General features: G+C 50.8%; 1 protein-coding gene across 2 annotated transcripts in view; it reads left to right on the top strand.

The window, feature by feature from the left end:
* The window catches only part of ARRB1 (arrestin beta 1), a 90762-nt gene that overhangs the window by 51500 nt on the left and 20914 nt on the right, over positions 1-18348 (top strand). For both annotated transcript variants that reach the window (XM_055282960.2, XM_055282961.2), the window contains exons 2-7: positions 8917-8947; positions 11575-11635; positions 15146-15190; positions 15939-16135; positions 17383-17442; positions 18262-18329. In XM_055282960.2, coding sequence (XP_055138935.1) covers positions 8917-8947; positions 11575-11635; positions 15146-15190; positions 15939-16135; positions 17383-17442; positions 18262-18329 — 462 coding nt within the window. The remainder of the gene's footprint in view (positions 1-8916; positions 8948-11574; positions 11636-15145; positions 15191-15938; positions 16136-17382; positions 17443-18261; positions 18330-18348) is intronic.

Below are 18348 nucleotides of genomic sequence, written 5' to 3'. Positions count from 1 at the left end.
AATCAGTACTTCATCCCATTTTATGGCTATATAATATTCCATTGTATGTATAGACTGAATTTTTAAAAAATACATGTATTCGTTGATAGATTTTTTTTTCACTCTTTTTGGCTATTTTGAACAATGCTGCTACAAACATTTATGCACAAGTTTTTGTGTGGACATTTTCAGTTACTTTGGGTGTATACCCAGGAGGGGACTGACTGGGTCATATGTTAACTCTCGGTTTAACTTTTGAAGGAACTGCCAAACTGTTTGTCAAAGTGATGGCCCCACTTTCCATTCCCACCAGCGATGTATGAAGGTTCCAGTTTCTCCGCAATCCTGTCCACACTTATTATCCTTCCTTTTGAGTGTAGCCATCTTAATGGGTGTGAAGTATATCATTGTAGTTTTGACTGATGACTGATGATGCTGAACGTCTTTTCACGTGTTTATTGGCCACTTGAATATCTTCTTTGGACAAATGCCTATTCAAACAAATCCATTGCCCATTTAAAAATGGGTGATTCGCCTGTTTGTTTTTGAGTTGTAATAGTTCTTTATATATCCTGGCTATTGGGACCTGATCAGATAAATGATTTGAAAATATTTGCTCCATTCTGTGGGTTGTCTACTCTCTTTCTTTTTTTTTTTTTAATTATACTTTAAGTTCAAGGGTACATGTGCACAACGTGCAGGTTTGTTACATAGGTATACATGTGCCATGTTGGTTTGCTGCACCCATCAACTCATCATTTACATTAGGTATTTCTCCTAATGCTATCCCTCCCCCAGCCCTCCACCCCCCGATATTCTCTTTCTTGACAGTGACTTTTGAAGCACAAAAGTTTTAAAATTTTGTCTATTTTTTCTTCAGTTGCTTGTGCTTTTGGTGTCATATCTAAGAAACCATTGCCTAACCCAAGGTCATGAAGACTTACACTTATGTTTTCTGCTAAGAGTTTTACAGCTGCAGCTTTTACATTTAGGTCTTTGGTCCATTTAATTTTTTTTTTTTTTTGAGACAAAGTCTTGCTCTCTTACCCAGGCTGGAGTGCAGTGGCACGATCTCGGCTCACTGCAACCTCCGCCTCCGGGGTTCAAGTGATTCTCCTGCCTCAGCCTCCCAAGTAGCTAGAATTACAGGTGCCTGCCATCACACCCGGCTAATTTTTTCTATTTTTAGTAGAGACAGGGTTTCACTACGTTGGTCAGGCTGGTCTCGAACTCCTGACCTCGGGTGATCTGCCCGCCTCAGCCTCCCAAAGTACTGGGATTACAGATGTGAGACACAGCACCCGGCCCCATTTGAGTTAATTTTTGTACATGATGTGAGGTCGGGATCTAACTTCGTTTTTTTGTGTGCGACTATCCAGTTGTCCTAGCATCGTTTGTTGAAAACAATGTTCTTTCCCCATTAACTTGCCTTGGCTCCTTTGCAAAAAAATCAATTGACCATAAATATATGAGTTCATTTCTAGACTCTCAATTATATCCCATTGATCTATATGTCTGTTTTTATGCCAGCACAAGATAGTCTTGATTGCTGTAGCTTTGTAGTAAGCTTTGAAAGTGGGAAGTATGAGTCTTCTAACTTGGTTCTTTTTTTTTTTTTTTCAAGATAGTTTGGCTATTCCGGATCCCTGGCATTTCCTTGTGAATTTTAGGATCAGCTTCTCAATTTCTGCAAAAAAGCTAGCTGGGATTTGATAAAGATTACATTGAATCAGTCAGGGGAGCATAGGCATCTTAACATTAAGTCTTCTCATTTGTTTCTTTTGGGTATTTATTGAGTGTAAAGTTGAGCTCATGCCAAACGTACTATTCTGATTCCTGACTTACTCTGCTTAATATTCTATGATAGGCATTTCCTTGTGTTATCAAAGATGGAAACCGAATTTCAGTGCTGTATAATATTCCATTGTTGGCTGGGCACAGTGGCTCATGCCTGTAATCCCAGCACTCTGGGAGGCCGAGGCAGGCGGATTGTCTAAGCTTAGAATTTTGAGACCACCCTGGACAACATGGTGAAACCCCATCTCTACTAAAATACAAAAAATTAGCCGGGCATGGTGGCACACACCAGTAATCCCAGCTACTTGGGAGGCTGAGGCAGGAGAATTGCTTGAGCCTGGGAGATGGAGGTTGCAGTGAGCCTCGATGGTGACACTGTACTCCAGCCTGGGTGACAGAGTGAGACTCCATCTCAAAAAAAAAAAAAAAGGAAAAAAAAATTCCTTGTTTAGCTGCATCATATAGAATTATAAACTCTTGTTTTGGTGTAATCAGTCCTGGAAGGTGCTTCATTTGGGTTCCTTGTTGTGTAGCCCTCTCCCTGACAGGCACAAAAGGACACTGGGAGGACTGATGGCTCACAGAAGAGCAGTGAAATATTAGTGTCAAAGTTGGTCCACAGGTACCCTATGCTGCAGGTGGGGAATGAGGCTCACTGGAGAAACTGACATTCTGGTTCATGGAGAGTTGACCTACCTGTCTTCCTGGTGGCACCACCTTGATGGAATGGAATCAGAAGACAGCATCCAGCAGTCTGCATAGACACTGATAGGGCATGTTTGGTTTAGGCATGTTTTTCTAGAACAGGGGATCTGAAACATTTTTAAATTTGCAGCATGAAATTCATTTTACATTGTAATTCAGTACACACACATTCACCTGAAACAAACGTTTTGCTAAATAATACTCTTTTTTTTTTTTGAGACAAAGTCTTACTCTGTCGCCCAGGCTGGAGTGCAGCGGTGCGATCTCAGCTTACTGTAACCTCTGCCTCCCGTCAAGTGATTCTCATGCCTCAGCCTCCTGAGTAGCTGGGATTACAGGTGTGTGCCACCATACCTGGCTAATTTTTTGTATTTTTAGTAGAGACAAGGTTTCACTATGTTCGCCGGGCTGGTCTCAAACTCCTGGCCTCAAGTGATCCGCCCGCCTTGGCCTCCCAAAGTGTTGGGATTACAGGCGTGAACCACTGTGCCCAGCCAATACTCACTTTTTGTATTAGCCAGGAGAAGCCAGCCTGTGGCCGGTAAGAACCCCCAAATCTTGGTGGCTCAAGAGCTTTCATTCTCCCTTATGCTACACATCTGTCATGTAGCGGGGCAGCCCTGGGATTTAGGTTGATGGAGGCTTTCTCATCCAGATCATTGCTGGTTTCAGTGGCAAAGGAAAGACAGCATGGCAGGCAAAAGAATGCTCTTCCCAAAGATGTCTACATCATAATCCTTGGAACCTGTGAATATGATATGTCACATGGCAGAGAGTAATGATGATTGCAGATGGAATTAAGGTTGCTAATTAACTGATCTTAAAATAGGGAGATTGTTCTGGATTACCCAGACGGGTTCAGCGTAATCCCAGGGGTCTTTATAAACGGAAGAGAGAGGCAGAAGAGGAGGTCAGAGTGAGGCAATGTGATAAGAACTCAACCTGCTCTTGCTGCCTTTGAAGATAGAAGCAGGGGCCATGAGCCAAGGAATGTGGGCAGCACCTAGAAGCTGGGAAACAGATTCATCCCTTGAGCCTCCAGAAATGAATGCAGCCCTGTGGGTACCTTGATTTTAGTCCATTGAAGCCCATTTAGTATTTCTGAACTACCAAACTATAAGATAATATGTTGCATGTGTGGGTTTTTTTTTTTTTTTTTTTGAGACAGGGTTTCATTCTGTCGCCCAGGCTCAAGTGCAGTGGCACAATCTTGACTCACTGCAACCTCCACCTCCTAGGTTCAAGTGATCCTCCCATCTCAGCGTTTGAGTAGCTGGTACTACAGGCACATGCCACTATGCCTGGCTAATTTTTGTATTTTTGTAGAGATGGGGTTTCACCATGTTGCCCACATTGCTCTTGAACTCCTGAACTCAAGTGATCCTCCCATGTCAGCCTCCCAAAGTGCTGGGATTACAGGTGTGAGCCACCACACCTGGCCTGTTTGTGTTGGTTTTTTTTTTTTTTTTTTAATATTGCCTTTCTCATTATTATGGGGAGTAAATGAATTGCCATATAACACCTTAGGGAGTGTGTCTGGCTCAGTGTTCATGCTCGCAACTGTCTATGGGCTGGGCTTGTGTTGGTTTAGGCCACTAACCGTGTGGTAATTTGTTACAGCAGCCATAGAAAATGAATACAGAGGGCATGGGGAATTAAGCACCAGCACTTAAATCTGCCTGGCACTGACATCTGGCACTTCTACTCATATTTCATTGGCCAGAGCAAGCCACATGGACATGCCTAACTTCATAGGACCAGAGAAATCTGATACTCCCATACCCCCAGGCTTAGAAGGAAACTGAATTTTGGTGAATATAGTAATGTCTATTATACCTTGCTATCTGCAGTGCATGCTTATATTTTCTAGTCTATTCCATTCCATTTCGTTAAAAAAAAAATCTTTTAAGTTGGTTATTTATTTATTTATTTATTTTTGAGATGGAGTCTTGCTCTGTTGCCCAGGCTGGAGTGCAGTGGCACGATCTCAGCTCACTGCAACCTCTGCCTCCCTGGTTGAAGTAATTCTCCTGCCTCAGCCTCCCGAGTAGCTGAGATTACAGGTGCATGCCACCATGCCCGGCTAATTTTTGTATTTTTAGTAGAGATCGGGTTTCACCATGTTGACCAGGCTGGTCTTGAACTCCTGACCTCAAGTGATCCTCTCACCTCGGCCTCCCAAAGTGCTGGGATTACAGGCATGAGCCACCATGCCCAGCCATAAGTTGGTTTTATTATCAGCTAGTATGTTGTGACCCCCTGTTTGGAAAACATTACAGACCCTCTTCTGCCCAGGCCTCCTGGACCATATGACACACCTAGATGTGTGACACACCTAGGCATAGCTGATTGGCCCAGGTGTGGAACACATGACCAATGCTGACCAATCAAATTCCTCTACTGGGAATTTGGAAGTGGGCCATTCAACCAGTTAGCAGTGGGAAGCTGAGTGAGAAGCAGAGTGGAAACAGTGTCAGAGTGGGAGTCACATCCAAGCCAAAAGGATGGAGGAGGAGAAAAGCCTTGAGTAAGTAGAGAGAGCTGGTCCACAGAGGCAATGGGGCAGCCGCCCAGAAAGCAGTGCAACCGGGGGAACATGAAGCCCCAGGAGGAGAGGTGCAGAGAGAGTGAGACTGCCTGAGATTCAGATGGCTTCCCAGGTCCTGCGCCAGCCCCCATGCATCCTGCCTGCATCCCGTGAGATTTTTGCCTTCTTATAACATGCCCTCCCCCTTTTCTTGAGCTACCCTGGGCCGGTGGCATTGGGTGTGGTGGGGGCTGGTTCTGTTCCTTGTCTCCACTGAGCCTTAATCAGCTGGAACACTGCCGGTATTTCTCTTATAGGCACCCAGCTCTGTGAATCAGGCCGTGGGGCATAGATGGGGCTGGGGGTGAGGCAGATCCTGCCTCTGGCATCCTGGAAATTTGGTTTGACCAGTCTTGGACGTGTGTGCTTGCTCTTCAAAGTTGACAGGCAGAGCCATCTGTGTGACGCTGCGTAGGTAGAGGTCCCAGGAAACGAAACATCCTCACAGGGGCCTCTTTTCTGATAGTGTTAGGGTCAGGAAGTCAGAGGAGTTTTATCACAGAGGGCTTGGCAGTGTCACGGAGTGGAAAGGACATGGGCTCGGGAGACAGGCAGACCATGCTTCACCTCGGTGAGCCTCAATCTCTTCATCTCTGAAATGGGATTGTAAGGATCAGCAGTGTTCTAGGAAAAATACCTAAAGTCATGTCTAGAGCATGGCATGCTCTCAGGGAATGTGGTGGCTGCTGCTGCTGTTTGAGGAAGCCATCAGAGTCCTGCTTCCTGAAGGAGGTGGTCCTGGTGCTGATGAGGTTAGCAGCAGGTCATTCCCCACTGCTGGCCATACTTCCTATCCTGGCCACCCTCACTCTGCCCCTTGACCCTCTGCTCTCCTCATTTCTCCTCTTTATTGTTATTCCCGATGTTAATGAAAAGACCCGGTTTAGGAAAACAGCCGGGTTGGATATGAGGCACCCAGCTTCTGGAGGCAGACAGATAGAAGTGGGTCTGAATCCTGACCGAGCCCCTGGCTTGCTGTGTGTTCTTGGGGAAATTACTGCATCTCTCTGAGCCTTGAGCTAATTACCTGTAAAATGACAATGATAATCCCCATTTCACAGAGCTATTATGAGAAATAATTAGCCACTCAACAAAGTTCTGTCTTCCCTCCCTCCCTTTTTAAGTTGCCCCTTCCAGCCTGACCAGGGTGTCTCGCTCCTTCCAGCAGTCCCTGGAATGGTTTTCCCTGACTCAGTTGTTTGTGGCCTCAGGCACTTGTGGCCTCTGCTTTCCCTCAGACCATGGGCTCCCGAGGCTTCTGGAAGCAGGTGGAGTCCCTTGTGGCCGGTGCCACTTCTCTGGTCTTCTCTGCACGTCCAGCCCCAGCTTGGGAGCTGCTGCTTCAAACCGTGTGATCTGTATTTTTCCTCACTTTAGCAATTATCACACCCCAGCTGACTGTGGCATCTTCACACTCTGAACACTAATAAATATTTATGAGAAGGAAGCTGGACGCGGTGGCTCACTCCTGTAATCCCAGCACTTTGGGAGGCTGGAGGTGGGCGGATCACTTGAGGTCAGGAGTTTGAGACCAGCCTGGCCAACATGGAGAAACCCCGTCTCTACTAAAAATACAAAAATTAGCCTGGCCTGGTGGTGCACGCCTGTAATCCTAGCTACAGGGGAGGCTGAGGCACGAGAATCGCTTGAACCTGGGGGATGGAGGTTGCAGTGAGCTGAGATCATGCTGCTGCACTCCAGCCTGGGCAACAGAGAGAGACTCCATCTCAAAAAAATAAAAATAAATAAATATATAAATATTTACGAGCAGGAGAAAAGCCCAGGGCTCCCAGGGGAGGTGGGGCAGGATGTGCCAGGCTTCTTAGCAAGCCATGCTCACACTCATCAGTGGTTCCTGCCAGCCCAGAAGTGAGAGGTGGGGGTGGGCAGGGCCAGGGCTATCAAGGCAGCGCAGAGCCACCACCCACTTGCCTTCTCTTCTGGAAGGAGGCAGGAGTGGCTGTCCATGTGCCATGGCGGGCCTCACTGTCCTGCCCACCCTGGTGCCTGCTGGACCCTGTGCTCCTAGGGAAGGACTGGATGGCAGGAAGCCCTCTCAGCCTCATGTGTGCCTGCCCTACCCCTCTGTCCATGGCTGTTTTAGCCTCTCTTATTCCATCTTTTATTTTCACCCGTCCAGGGCCTGTGTCCCTATCCTCCCCTCTCTTCCCCAACCCCCTCTCTTATCTCGGGGTCTCTGTCTCCATCTTTCAATTTTCTTCTCTCCCTCCCAACAATTACTTTGAGAGATCCTGGAGCTAGCTGTTGGCAGCTAGGGAAGGGGGTCTCAGGCTCCAAGACCCAGCTTGGGGGAGAGGGCAGGAGGAGATACGGAAGGCAAGTGAGTTCCACTTTTTGGGAGTCATGGACTACATCTCGACCTGATTCCTTATCCAGCTGGGTGACCATGGCTTATTCTCTGCCTTTCCTGGGCTTCAGTTTCTGTTAAGTAAGGCAGTTGATTCCTTCACACATTCATTCATTCACCTGTTCAGCTAATGTTCATTGAGTATTTGCTACCTGCCATTCATCATTTTTTGTTTGTTTGTTTTTGAGACTGAGTCTTGCTCTGTCGTCCAGGCTGGAGTGCAGTGGTGCGATCTTGGCTCAGTGCAATCTCCGTCTTCTGGGTTCAGGCAATTCTATCTCAGCCTCTCAAGTAGCTGGGATTACAGGCGCCCACCACCATGCCCAGCTAATTTTTGCATTTTTAGTAGAGACGGGGTTTCACCACATTAGTCAGGCTGGTCTTGAACTCCTGACCTCCTTGGCCTCCCAAAATGCTGGGATTACAGGCATGAGCCACCGTTCCTGGCCCCATCATTTATTAAACAATGATTGTGGTGCTGTTCTGGGTGCTTGGGATAGATGTATCTGTGGATAAGAGAGACGAAGATCCCTGCCCTCGTGGAGTGACATGTTAGCAGAGTAGACACATAATAAACAAGTAAAATATGTGTACGTTCGAAAGTGATAAGTGTTGGCTGGGTGTGGTGGCTCACGCCTGTAATCTCAGCACTTTGGGAAGTCGAGGTGGGCAGATCGCTTGAGTCCAGGAGTTTGAGACCAGCTGAGCAATTTGGTGAAACCCCATTTCTACCAAAAAACAAAACAAAACAAGAAAACAAAAAATAAAAATTAGCCTGGGGTGGTGGCATGTGCCTTGTGGTCCCAGCGACTTGAGAGGCTGAGCAGGAGGATCATTTGAGCCCAGCAGGCAGAGACTGAAGCAGTGAGCTGAGATCACGCCACTGCACTCCAGCTTGGGTGACAGAGTGAAGCCTTGTCTCAAAAAAGAAAGTGATGAGTGCTATGGAAAAAGAAGAAGTAGAGCAAGAGAGGGACTTCAGGCCCGGGGGGCACAGTGGGGTTGAGCATGCAGATGTCTTGGGGAGAGCCTCCCAGAAGAGAACTGTCCCCGAGGTGGGAATCGCCCTGGTGTGCTTGAGGACCAGCCAGGGGCAGATGTGGCTGGAGATGGGTAAGGGAGAGTAGTAGGAGGTGACACCGGGAGGTGAGGGTAGATCACACAGACCTTACAGCATGCCAGGCTTTTCCTCACTTGAGCTCAGAAAACTTGCACTTGGAGACTCCCGCAGCCTTCCCTGCAAAGACCTGACTGCAAGGGGGCTGTTGTGTAGCCCAGGAGAGCTCTAATGGCTATCGTGGAGGCTTACCAGTGGAGATGGTAAGAGCGGATTACATGGGCACTGTTGGGGTCTCAAGCTTGCATGGTGCCTGTCAGTCACTCCAGCCCTGGTCCGCAGTCCTGCCTCAAGGTGGCCCGCAGGAGCTTGCCCCTGGGCAGGATACGCGAACCCTGGCCTGACCTCTCTTTCTCTCCACAGAGTGTTCAAGAAGGCCAGTCCGAATGGAAAGGTGAGTCTGTAACAGCTGCGTCCAGCGCCTCCCTGACCTCACACTCTGGTCATTTTCTCTTGGGAAGCAGAGGAAACAGCATGTCCCCTGAAGTGCACACCTCTGTGGGAGGGGGCAGGTGCTGCTCCCCGACTTAGGGGTGACACAGCTCTGTCTCTCGGAGCTGTCAGTTGAAGGGGGAGGGACACACTCAGGAAACCTTCAGAGTAGGGAAGCACAGCTTCCCCGAGCTCTGGTGTAGGGAGAGATGGCCTGTCTTAGAGAGACTTCAGTAAGTGTGTGACAGTGGAGGACAAGCCAATCAGTAAGCGCCGAGGGCCGTCGGGGAGTGAGTCCCCTGCTGTGAGAGGACCCTAGCGTCACCTCCTTAGCCAGGGCAGCTCCCAGGGCCTGGCTTCCTTGCTTTCTGCTTGCAGGCCCAGACGCCATCCTGCTTCCCCCTCAGTTCAGCGGGTAGACATTATTGACACCATTCTACACCAGTCTGGGCTGAGCCGGCGGGGACAGGGGCAGGGTGTACTGAGATGAATAAGGCACAGTCTGTGCCTCTCACAGCCGGATGGCAGAGGCAGACACAGAAATCCATCATTTCAGCATGAAGTGGCAGGCGGGAGATACGGGGCCATCAGGGCTGCAGGACCCAGCCTGGTGGGCAGCGGCAGCCTCTAGGAGGGATGCATTTCCAGCAAGTCAAGGTGAAAACGGCATTGTGGGCAGGACATAAAAGCATAGGAACTGTGGGAATCTTAAGCAGCTGAGTTCAGAGTGCCAAGAGGGAGGCTGAGGCTGAGAGGCTGCAGGGCTGGTCACGGGAATACTGTGGCTTGGCTTACGGTCTGGCCTGGGTCGGCAAATAGCACCACGTGTGCTTCCACAGCTCTCTTCTGTACCCACAGTAGATAACATCAGTCACCATCACCCTTCCCTGCTGCACCAGGGTTTCATCTTAGATTCCTTCTCAGCCCAGAGTCCGAGATAGCTCCCCGCCCCCTCTCCCCACTGGTAGATCAGAGTTGGCACTTGGAATGAAACCCATTTGTCATCCTTATTTTTGGACACTGAGGAACCATTAATGGGTTTCAGGCGGCAGTAGCATGGTTAGATTTGAATTTTAGGGCTGGGCACAGTGGCTCACGCCTATAATCCCAGCACTTTGGGAGGCCGAGGTGGGTGGATCACTTGAGGTCAGGAGTTTGAAACCCTGTCTCTACTAAAAATACAAAAATTATCCAGGCGTGGTGGTGCATGCCTGTAGTTCCAGCTATTTGGGAGGCTGAGGTGTGAGGATCACTTGAACCCGGGAGGTAGAGGTTGCAGTGAGCTGAAATTGCACCACTGCACTCCAGCCTGGGCAACAGAGGGAGACTCCATCTCAAAAAAAAAAAAAAGATTTGCATTTTAGGGTGACTAGTCTAGCTAAGGAGGAGAGCAGGCTCTCAGGGAGTGAGCAGCAAGGGGCTGGTGTGGTGGTCTAGGCAGGAGTGGCTGTGGGGATGGAGAGGGATGGACCTGAGAAATAATGATGGCGGTCGAGTCACGAGGATTGAAGGGTTGTTGAGGAACAGCACACATCAGGGTGATGCTCTGGATCTGGTTTAGCCGCTGGAATTCTGTCTCGGGGTTTTTCCCTCACGGCTGGCTACTAAGTGGGGCATGAGCCCCCAAACCCTCAGTGCCTCAGAAGGCAAGTCCTCACACACAGAACTGCTAACTGTGTGAGGTGGTGCATTTGTTCATTAGCTGGATGTCACCTTTCCACAATGTATATCTATTTTAAAACATTGTGTTGTGCATGATAAATAACATATACTTTTAAGTCAATTTAAAAAATTAATTAGGCCGGGCACGGTGGCTCACGCCTGTAATCCCAGCACTTTGGGAGGCTGAGGCAGGCTGATCACCTGAGGTCAGGAGTTTGAGACCAGCCTGACCAACAGGGTGAAACCCCATCTCTACTAAAAATGGAAAAATTAGCTGTGTGTGGTGATGCATGCCTGTAATCCCAGCTACTCAGGAAGCTGAGGCAGGAGAATCGCCTGAACCTGGGAGGCGGAGGTTGCAGGGATCTGAGATCGCGCCATTGCACTCCAGGCTGGGCAACAAGAGCAAAATTCTGTCTCAAAAAAAAAAAATTATTTAAGAAAAAGAAAACGAGTCCTCATATCAGTGGATCCCCGCCTGGCTGCATGGGAGGAGGAGCAACTGAAGAACACAGCGCGGCCCATGTTCAGAGCCTCTGAGGGCTCAGCGCTCCCGCCTGCCTGGGGGCTCTCACCCTCTGAGATGCCCACACTCCCACTCACCCGGCTTCTCTGCCACTGCTGCTCCACCGGCAGTGGTGCTTGGCATGAAGATCTCTCCAGGCCTCAGTGTCCTCATCTGTAAAACAGGAACAATAATGACCCCTTCACAGGGTTTTGGGAGGAAGTGGTGCTTTTAAGATTGTACAGGGGTTTGCGAATCTTGGTATTAGGGCTGGGGTGAAGGCCCAAGTCCAGTTTGGATTTTGATAAGGGTTAGGGATGGGTCTGGAGTTTCAGAGGCTGCCCGCAGGGTTTCCTCCAGGACTGGGTCCTGTGTCCTCTGGGCCTGCAGCTGCTAACACCCTCTATGCCTCTCCTCCTCAGCTCACCGTCTACCTGGGAAAGCGGGACTTTGTGGACCACATCGACCTCGTGGACCCTGTGGGTGAGTCCCTGGAGGGCGAGAGGAGGGCTGGGGGAAGATGGGGCTGGCCAAGCCTCCCAGAAATAGCTCTCAGCTCTCCAGAGGGGCCTGGTGCCAAGAACGGGGGTGAATGGCTTCCTGCTTCAGGCAGCAAGCATTTACTGAGCAGCTACTTTCCCACTCAAGTGAGGACTGCAAGAAGAGAGTGCGGGAAGGACTGAGGTGAGAATCAGGGAAGGCGTCCTGATGATGGTAAGAAGGGTGAGGGTGATGACGACAGACACTGCCACTTACTATAAGGTGTGTCATGTAGCAGACAGTGGGGGTGGCTATGATGACTATCCCTGCTTTACAGACAAGGAGAATGAGGCACAGAGTGGCTCAGTGACTTACTCCAGGTCACATAGTGGGTAGATAGAGGAGCGCGGTTCAAACCTGGCAGAGTCTGCAAAACTCTTTGTTCTGCTTCCTTGTGATGGCAAAGAGTGGGAGACAGAGGGAGAATCTTTCTTAGGACTTGTGAAATGGGGGCTGTCCTCATGTACATGGGGGTCCTGCTAGAAGCTGGGCTGTGGCTGAAGGCACCTTCCAAGTTCTTGTTCAAGTTCAGGGCTTTGCAATTTCTGCATGCTTGACATTTTGGATTGGATAGTTCTTTGTTGTTGTGGCCTGTCCTGTGTGTTATAGGCTGGATAGACACATCCCTGGTCTCTACTCATTCGATGCCCAGAGTACCTCATGCTCCAGTTAGGCCAACTAAAAATGTCTTTAGGCCAAGTGCGGTGGCTTACGCCTGTAATCCCAGCATTTTGGGAGGCCGAGGCGGGAGGATCACTTGAGGTCAGGAGTTTGAGACCAGCCTGGCTAACATGGTGAAACCTTGTCTCTATTAAAAATACAAAAATTAGCTGGGCATGATGGTGGGCACCTGTAATCCCAGCTACTAGGGAAGCTGGGGTGGGATAATCGTTTGAACCTGGGAGATGGAGGTTGCAGTGAGCTGAGATTGCGCTACTGCACTCCAGCCTGGGCAACAGAGTGAGACTCCATCTCAAAAAAAAAAAAAAGTATTTATTCATTGCCAAAGTGTCTCCTTTGGGGGCAGAATCACCCTGATTAAGAATGACTGCTCTCATTGGAAGAGACTTGGTCTCATGGCCTCTTTTCATGTCTGTGAGAGGGAAGCCTAAAATTACTCCTATTTTATAAATGGGCACAGTGAGGTCCAAAGAGGTTCAATGATTTTTCAAAGATGAGCGAACCAGCTGGGCGTGGTGGCTCATGCCTGTAATCCCAGCACTTTGGGAGGCAGATCACCCAAGGTCAGGAGTTTGAGACCAGCCTGGCCCATATGGTGAAATATCATCTCTACTAAAAAAAAAAAAAAATAGCCAAGCGTGATGGCATGCGCCTGTATTCCCTGCTACTGGGGTGGCTGAGGCACGAGAATTGCTTGAACCCAGGAGGCAGAGTTGCAGTGAGCGAGATCATGCCACCGTACTCCAGCCTGGGTGACAGAGCAAGACTCTTATCTCAAAAAAATAAAAATAAAAATAAGCAAATCAAAGTGAGGCCTAGTATGGCCTGTCCCATCATGTCCCTGCGGGCTGTCCTGGGGCCAGGGCAGGAGTGATTTGTGTGGTTCCTGAGCCAAGGAAGTGAGCCCGGCTGCAGGCTTCAGCTCACCAGGAGGAAGACCTGGGGACACTGGGCTTCAGGGGGCTGCCAGCAGAGCCCTTCATGGCCTGGAGCAGAACACCCCCACTTCTCCCCTCCAACCCTGCCTGGGACACTGTTTGGTGTCTTCTGAAGCTCAGTGTCCCTTTGCCCTTGGCATCTTCTCCCTGAGGTGGCCCCTCAGAGGCCGGGAGCAGGCATCCTGGTGTTCACCTGTGGCTGCTTCATGTCGTCATTTCTGGTGGGCCCTCTGAGGCCAGGGTTGTCCATGCCCATTGGCCTACTAAGGACAGCAGCAGAGGCGGCCCAGAGACTGGGAGAGGACAGGGGCAGGAAACCAGCCCCCAGCACATGCAGGCACCCTGAGAGCTGTTCAGCAGGTGTTCACAGAGCACCCACTCTGTGCCAGGCCCTTTGTGAGCCCTGGGATCCTTGAGAGCTCTGGGGCACTGTGCAGAGCTGATCAGGGACTTACTGTGAGAGATTCTTCTCCCATAGTGACCCTGCCATTTGGCTTGATCTGATCACACCCTCCCTATGCTTACCGGTACCCAACCAAACCTGCATGCAAGTCCAAGCCCACTGGCCTGCCCAACAGGACATTGATGATCCATCCTGGCCCTCTTCCACCAGCGATGGAGTGACAATGGGTTAGAGGGTAGGGGGAGAGAGAGGAAAGAAAGGTTTGGCCAAAGATAGACAGGGGATGTCAGCCAAGGGGGTGACCCTGAGCCAGTGTTCCTGGCCTCCTGGGGTGCTGAGCAGAGATGTCCTTTGTGTCCAGCTGGACTCTGCCCCCAAGGGCAGGCCTCACTACCCCCAAGGGCAGGACACTGAGGTAACTTCCACAATCTGCAGAGTGCTCTCGAGTTGTCAGCACTGTCTAAATGCTGTACACATGTGCACATTCACACATGTACCTGTTCAGTCCTCACGGGAGCCCCATGAGGGAGGCACCACAGATCACAACTCCCGATCCACATGTACCAAGCCCAAGCTCTGAAAACCTAACATTGCTTCCAAGTTTAATGCAGAATTCATTTATTGGCAAACCTGACCCAAACTGATGCGAGGCTGTTTATGCCTTATTTAGCCTCTTGGTGAGAATATTTTTGTTTTCCTACAGAGGTATTAATGGCTTTAATAATAGGGTGCAGATCTTGCAGAGGTCATTACAGAATATATGGAACATGTACCATTTTGCCTATTTTATTTTATTTTATTTCATTTTGAGACAGAGTCTTGCTCTGTTGCCCAGGCTGGAGTGCAGCGGGATGATCTCAGCTCACTGCAGCCTCTGCCTCCTGGGTTCAAGTGATTCTCTTGCTTCAGTCTCCCGAGTAGCTGGAACTACAGGCGCCCGCCACCATGCCCAGCTATTTTTGTATTTATAGTAGCGATGAGGTTTCACCATGTTGGCCAGGCTGGTCTTGAACTCTTGGCCTCAAGTGATCCACCCACCTCAGCCTCCCAAAGTGTTGGGATTATGGGCATGACCCACCATGCCCGGCCCATTTTGCCTCTCTATACTTCGCAATTTCTAAATTCCAAAGAATACCTGGTTCTAGGACTTTCGGACCTATATAATTATTCTTACTAACAGATGAAGAAACAGAAATGGTCTCTAACCTGCCTAAAGTCACCAGCTGGGTCTGTTAGGCTGGCCTGGGATGGGGGAAGGGTGGAGCATGGCGGAGGTGGGCAGTGCCACCCTCTAGGTGCCGGCCTTTCCATTTTTCTCAGAATGATTTTAGATGAACAGATGGTTGGATCTGGGCTTGGGCTGGTGTTTGGGGCACAGAGGTTTGGGAGACCAGGTTGGGAGAGGCTGCTTACTCTCTGTCCTTTCTCCAGATGGTGTGGTCCTGGTGGATCCTGAGTATCTCAAGGAGCGGAGAGGTAGGCTGTGGCCCCATCCCAAGCCTGTCAAGGGCCTCCTCTTCCCCCCGGACCTCTAGCATAGGAACTCCCTGCCCGTCCCCACTGGTTCCCCTGAAAGCCCCAACAAATACCCCCACAGATGCCCTTGCCTCCTCCAGCCTGGGACGGCCCTGCCCCGAGCCTACTTCGGGAGAAGGTTTCCCCATGCCCTGAGCACTTTCACATCAATATGTCATGACTATGGCAAGGCTGGGGATGCCAGCAGGGCAGGAGTAGGTTCTTCTTTAACAGAACCGAGCATTGATACCTGGGCAGTATCAATGCGCAGGAAGACAAGAGTGCGGACTGAGCTGTGACAAGACCCTTGTCATCCAGATACCACCCAGCACTTGCCCTGCCCCCACAACTCGCTGCTCCTTCCCCAGGTCCCCTACCCCCACCCCAGGCCTGCCAGACTACTCCAGCCCCCAACAAGCCTGTCAGACCGTTTCCATACCCCTCCACATATGCCCTAGGGAGAGGTGGGAGGGGGAAGGACAGAGCTGGCTCAGCAGGCAGCCCCCTCCTCCTCCCAGGGGCCGGGCCATGGCATCCTTCCAGGTACTCACTACCAGCCCTCCTGGTGGAGACAGTGCAGCCATCCCCACAGAGCTTGGGACAGGCCTGGGGCCTCCAGTGGGGCCCGTCCCAGGGCTGCTGCCGGCACTCTGGGCGGCTCGCTTGCTGCTCTCCCAGGCCCCTCCTCAGTGCTCCTTGCTCCCCACAGTCTATGTGACGCTGACCTGCGCCTTCCGCTATGGCCGGGAGGACCTGGATGTCCTGGGCTTGACCTTTCGCAAGGACCTGTTTGTGGCCAACATACAGTCCTTCCCACCAGCCCCCGAGGACAAGAAGCCCCTGACGCGGCTGCAGGAGCGCCTCATCAAGAAGCTGGGCGAGCATGCCTACCCTTTCACCTTTGAGGTCAGGAACTGCCATCCCTGGGGCCCCATTCCAGAAACACCGCCTCTAGGAAGCCCTCTGGGGTGGGCATAAGAGGGCGGTGAGGGTCAGCTGCTCCCTGCCACCCAGTTTCCCAGTGTATGCTGGGACCTAGGGCACTGTCACCTGTTACCTGGTAAGTCTCTTCTCCAGCCCCTGCTGGCATTTGTCACCTGTACCTTTGGGCTACTCCTCAGACCCTTCTGAGGCCAGGTCATTGGTGGGAGAAAGGGGGTGCCAAGGGGCTTCAGAGAAAGAAAGAGCCCTTTCTGGCCCCTGAATCACTGCAAAGTATTTCCCGCTCAGATCAGCTCCCCACTTGCCCGGCAGCAACCCAGCTCTCAAGAGAGGAATGGCAAGTAGGTCATCTGTCTGCCCCACCACCTTTCAAATCAGAGACTTTAAGATGCTGGATTTCAAAATCTCAAGTTTCTTAGGCTCTCTGATTCTGAGATTCAGTGTGGTCTCTCCCTTTCTGCGAGGCTGAGAGAGTGGAGAGGATCATGGAGTCACCTTTTCCACGCAGACATATTAGCTCCCTATAGCTGCTGAAACAGATTGCCACAAACTCGGCAGCAATTAAAACAACACAGATGTATGAGCTTACAGCTCTGGAGGTCAGAAGTCCCGAAACAGATCTCAGTGGGCTACCATGGAGGCGTGGCAGGGCTGGAGGCCCTCGGGGAGTGTCCACCTTTTCCAGTGTCGCTTTCCTTGGCTCCCGGTGTCTTCCTCCATCGTCAAAGCCAGCAGTGGCTGTTGAGTCTTTTGTACATCCCATCACTGTGGCTCGGACATTTCTGCCCCCTGCTTCCACTTCTAAGGACTCTTGTGATTATACCAGGCCCACCAAAATCATCCAGGATACTGTCCCCATCTCAAGGCCTTAATTGGATCTGCAAAGTCACTTTTGTCATTAAGGTCCCAGGCTTGGGGGATTAGGGTGTGGACATCTTTGGGGAACCATTATTCTGCCAACCACAGTAGACATCATAGAAAGATCTATTTAAACCATTGCTGCGAGGACTGGGCTGGGCCGGGCCAAACCCTTTAGATAAAGAAAACTCAGACACTTGTGGGGCATGGCTTGGCATGGTCTGATGGGGTAGACATGGCCTGTCCCCTGGGGCCATTGGTCTGATGGGTGTATGGGAGTGTCTGGGCTGCAGTACATGAGACAGGACAGTGGTGGATGTGACAGGTGGCTCATTCTGTCCTCTTCTTGACAGATCCCTCCAAACCTTCCATGCTCTGTGACACTGCAGCCGGGGCCTGAAGACACGGGGAAGGTAGGTCACCCCAAGGGGACCATCTCTCTGGCTCCAGGACTCTCATGTCCCCAGGTCCCTGGCTTTCTCCCTGGGAGGTGGTGGACACACAGGACCACTCTCCCTGTTGAACAGTCTTTGTGTCTAGGCTAAGCTGGTCCCACCTTGGACAACCAGTCTCTCTTCAGACAGGGCAGCAGATACGGGGTCAGCCTCACTCTCCCATTCAGTGATGGGTCCAGAGGCCCTCCTGAGTGGCGTTGGCTGCAACAGGACCAAAGTGTTCTGAGGACCTACACCTGGCCTCACGTAACCCCTGGCAACCTTGAATCAAGGTGCGATCATCCCCATTTCACAGATGGGGAAACTGAGGGTTGGAGAGAAGTGACACCACTAGCTCCAGACCTTTGAGCCCAGCTTCCTCATTTGCAAGATGGAGATAACAGCACGTGCCTCCTTGTCTTGTTAGAGGGATACCGGAGAAGCCACCCGGGGCCAGGTCTGCACACAGTAGTAGGTGCCCCCAGTCTGCTCAGGTGCCTGTTGCTATTTCTGGGCAGCTGCCTGGATGAGGATGGCCACCCAGACTGAGGCAGGGGTCCAAAGAGCAGAGCCCCGTTTGGGCGGTTTGGGATGTCCCATGTCAGATGGAGGAGGCAGCACAGCACTGGGGCTGAGCACAAGGGCGTTCCCCTGCTTCTTCCAGACCATGGAAGGCTGGGCTGTGGGAGCTTGGTGTTCCTGTCCAGTGTCCTTGTTTGTAAAATGAGAGGTGGGCTGGCTGTATACTGGTGACCCTGCTTCTCCAAGGCCCTGTGGTCAGTGACCCCTTCCCCACAGGCTTGCGGTGTGGACTATGAAGTCAAAGCCTTCTGCGCGGAGAATTTGGAGGAGAAGATCCACAAGCGGTGAGTAGGATGCCAGGGT

This window comes from Symphalangus syndactylus, chromosome 6, assembly GCF_028878055.3.
Source record: "Symphalangus syndactylus isolate Jambi chromosome 6, NHGRI_mSymSyn1-v2.1_pri, whole genome shotgun sequence".
In the NCBI taxonomy this organism is placed as follows: domain Eukaryota; kingdom Metazoa; phylum Chordata; class Mammalia; order Primates; family Hylobatidae; genus Symphalangus; species Symphalangus syndactylus.
The sequence above is the reverse complement of the archived record's forward strand: the minus strand, read 5'-3'. Positions and strand labels throughout refer to the sequence as shown.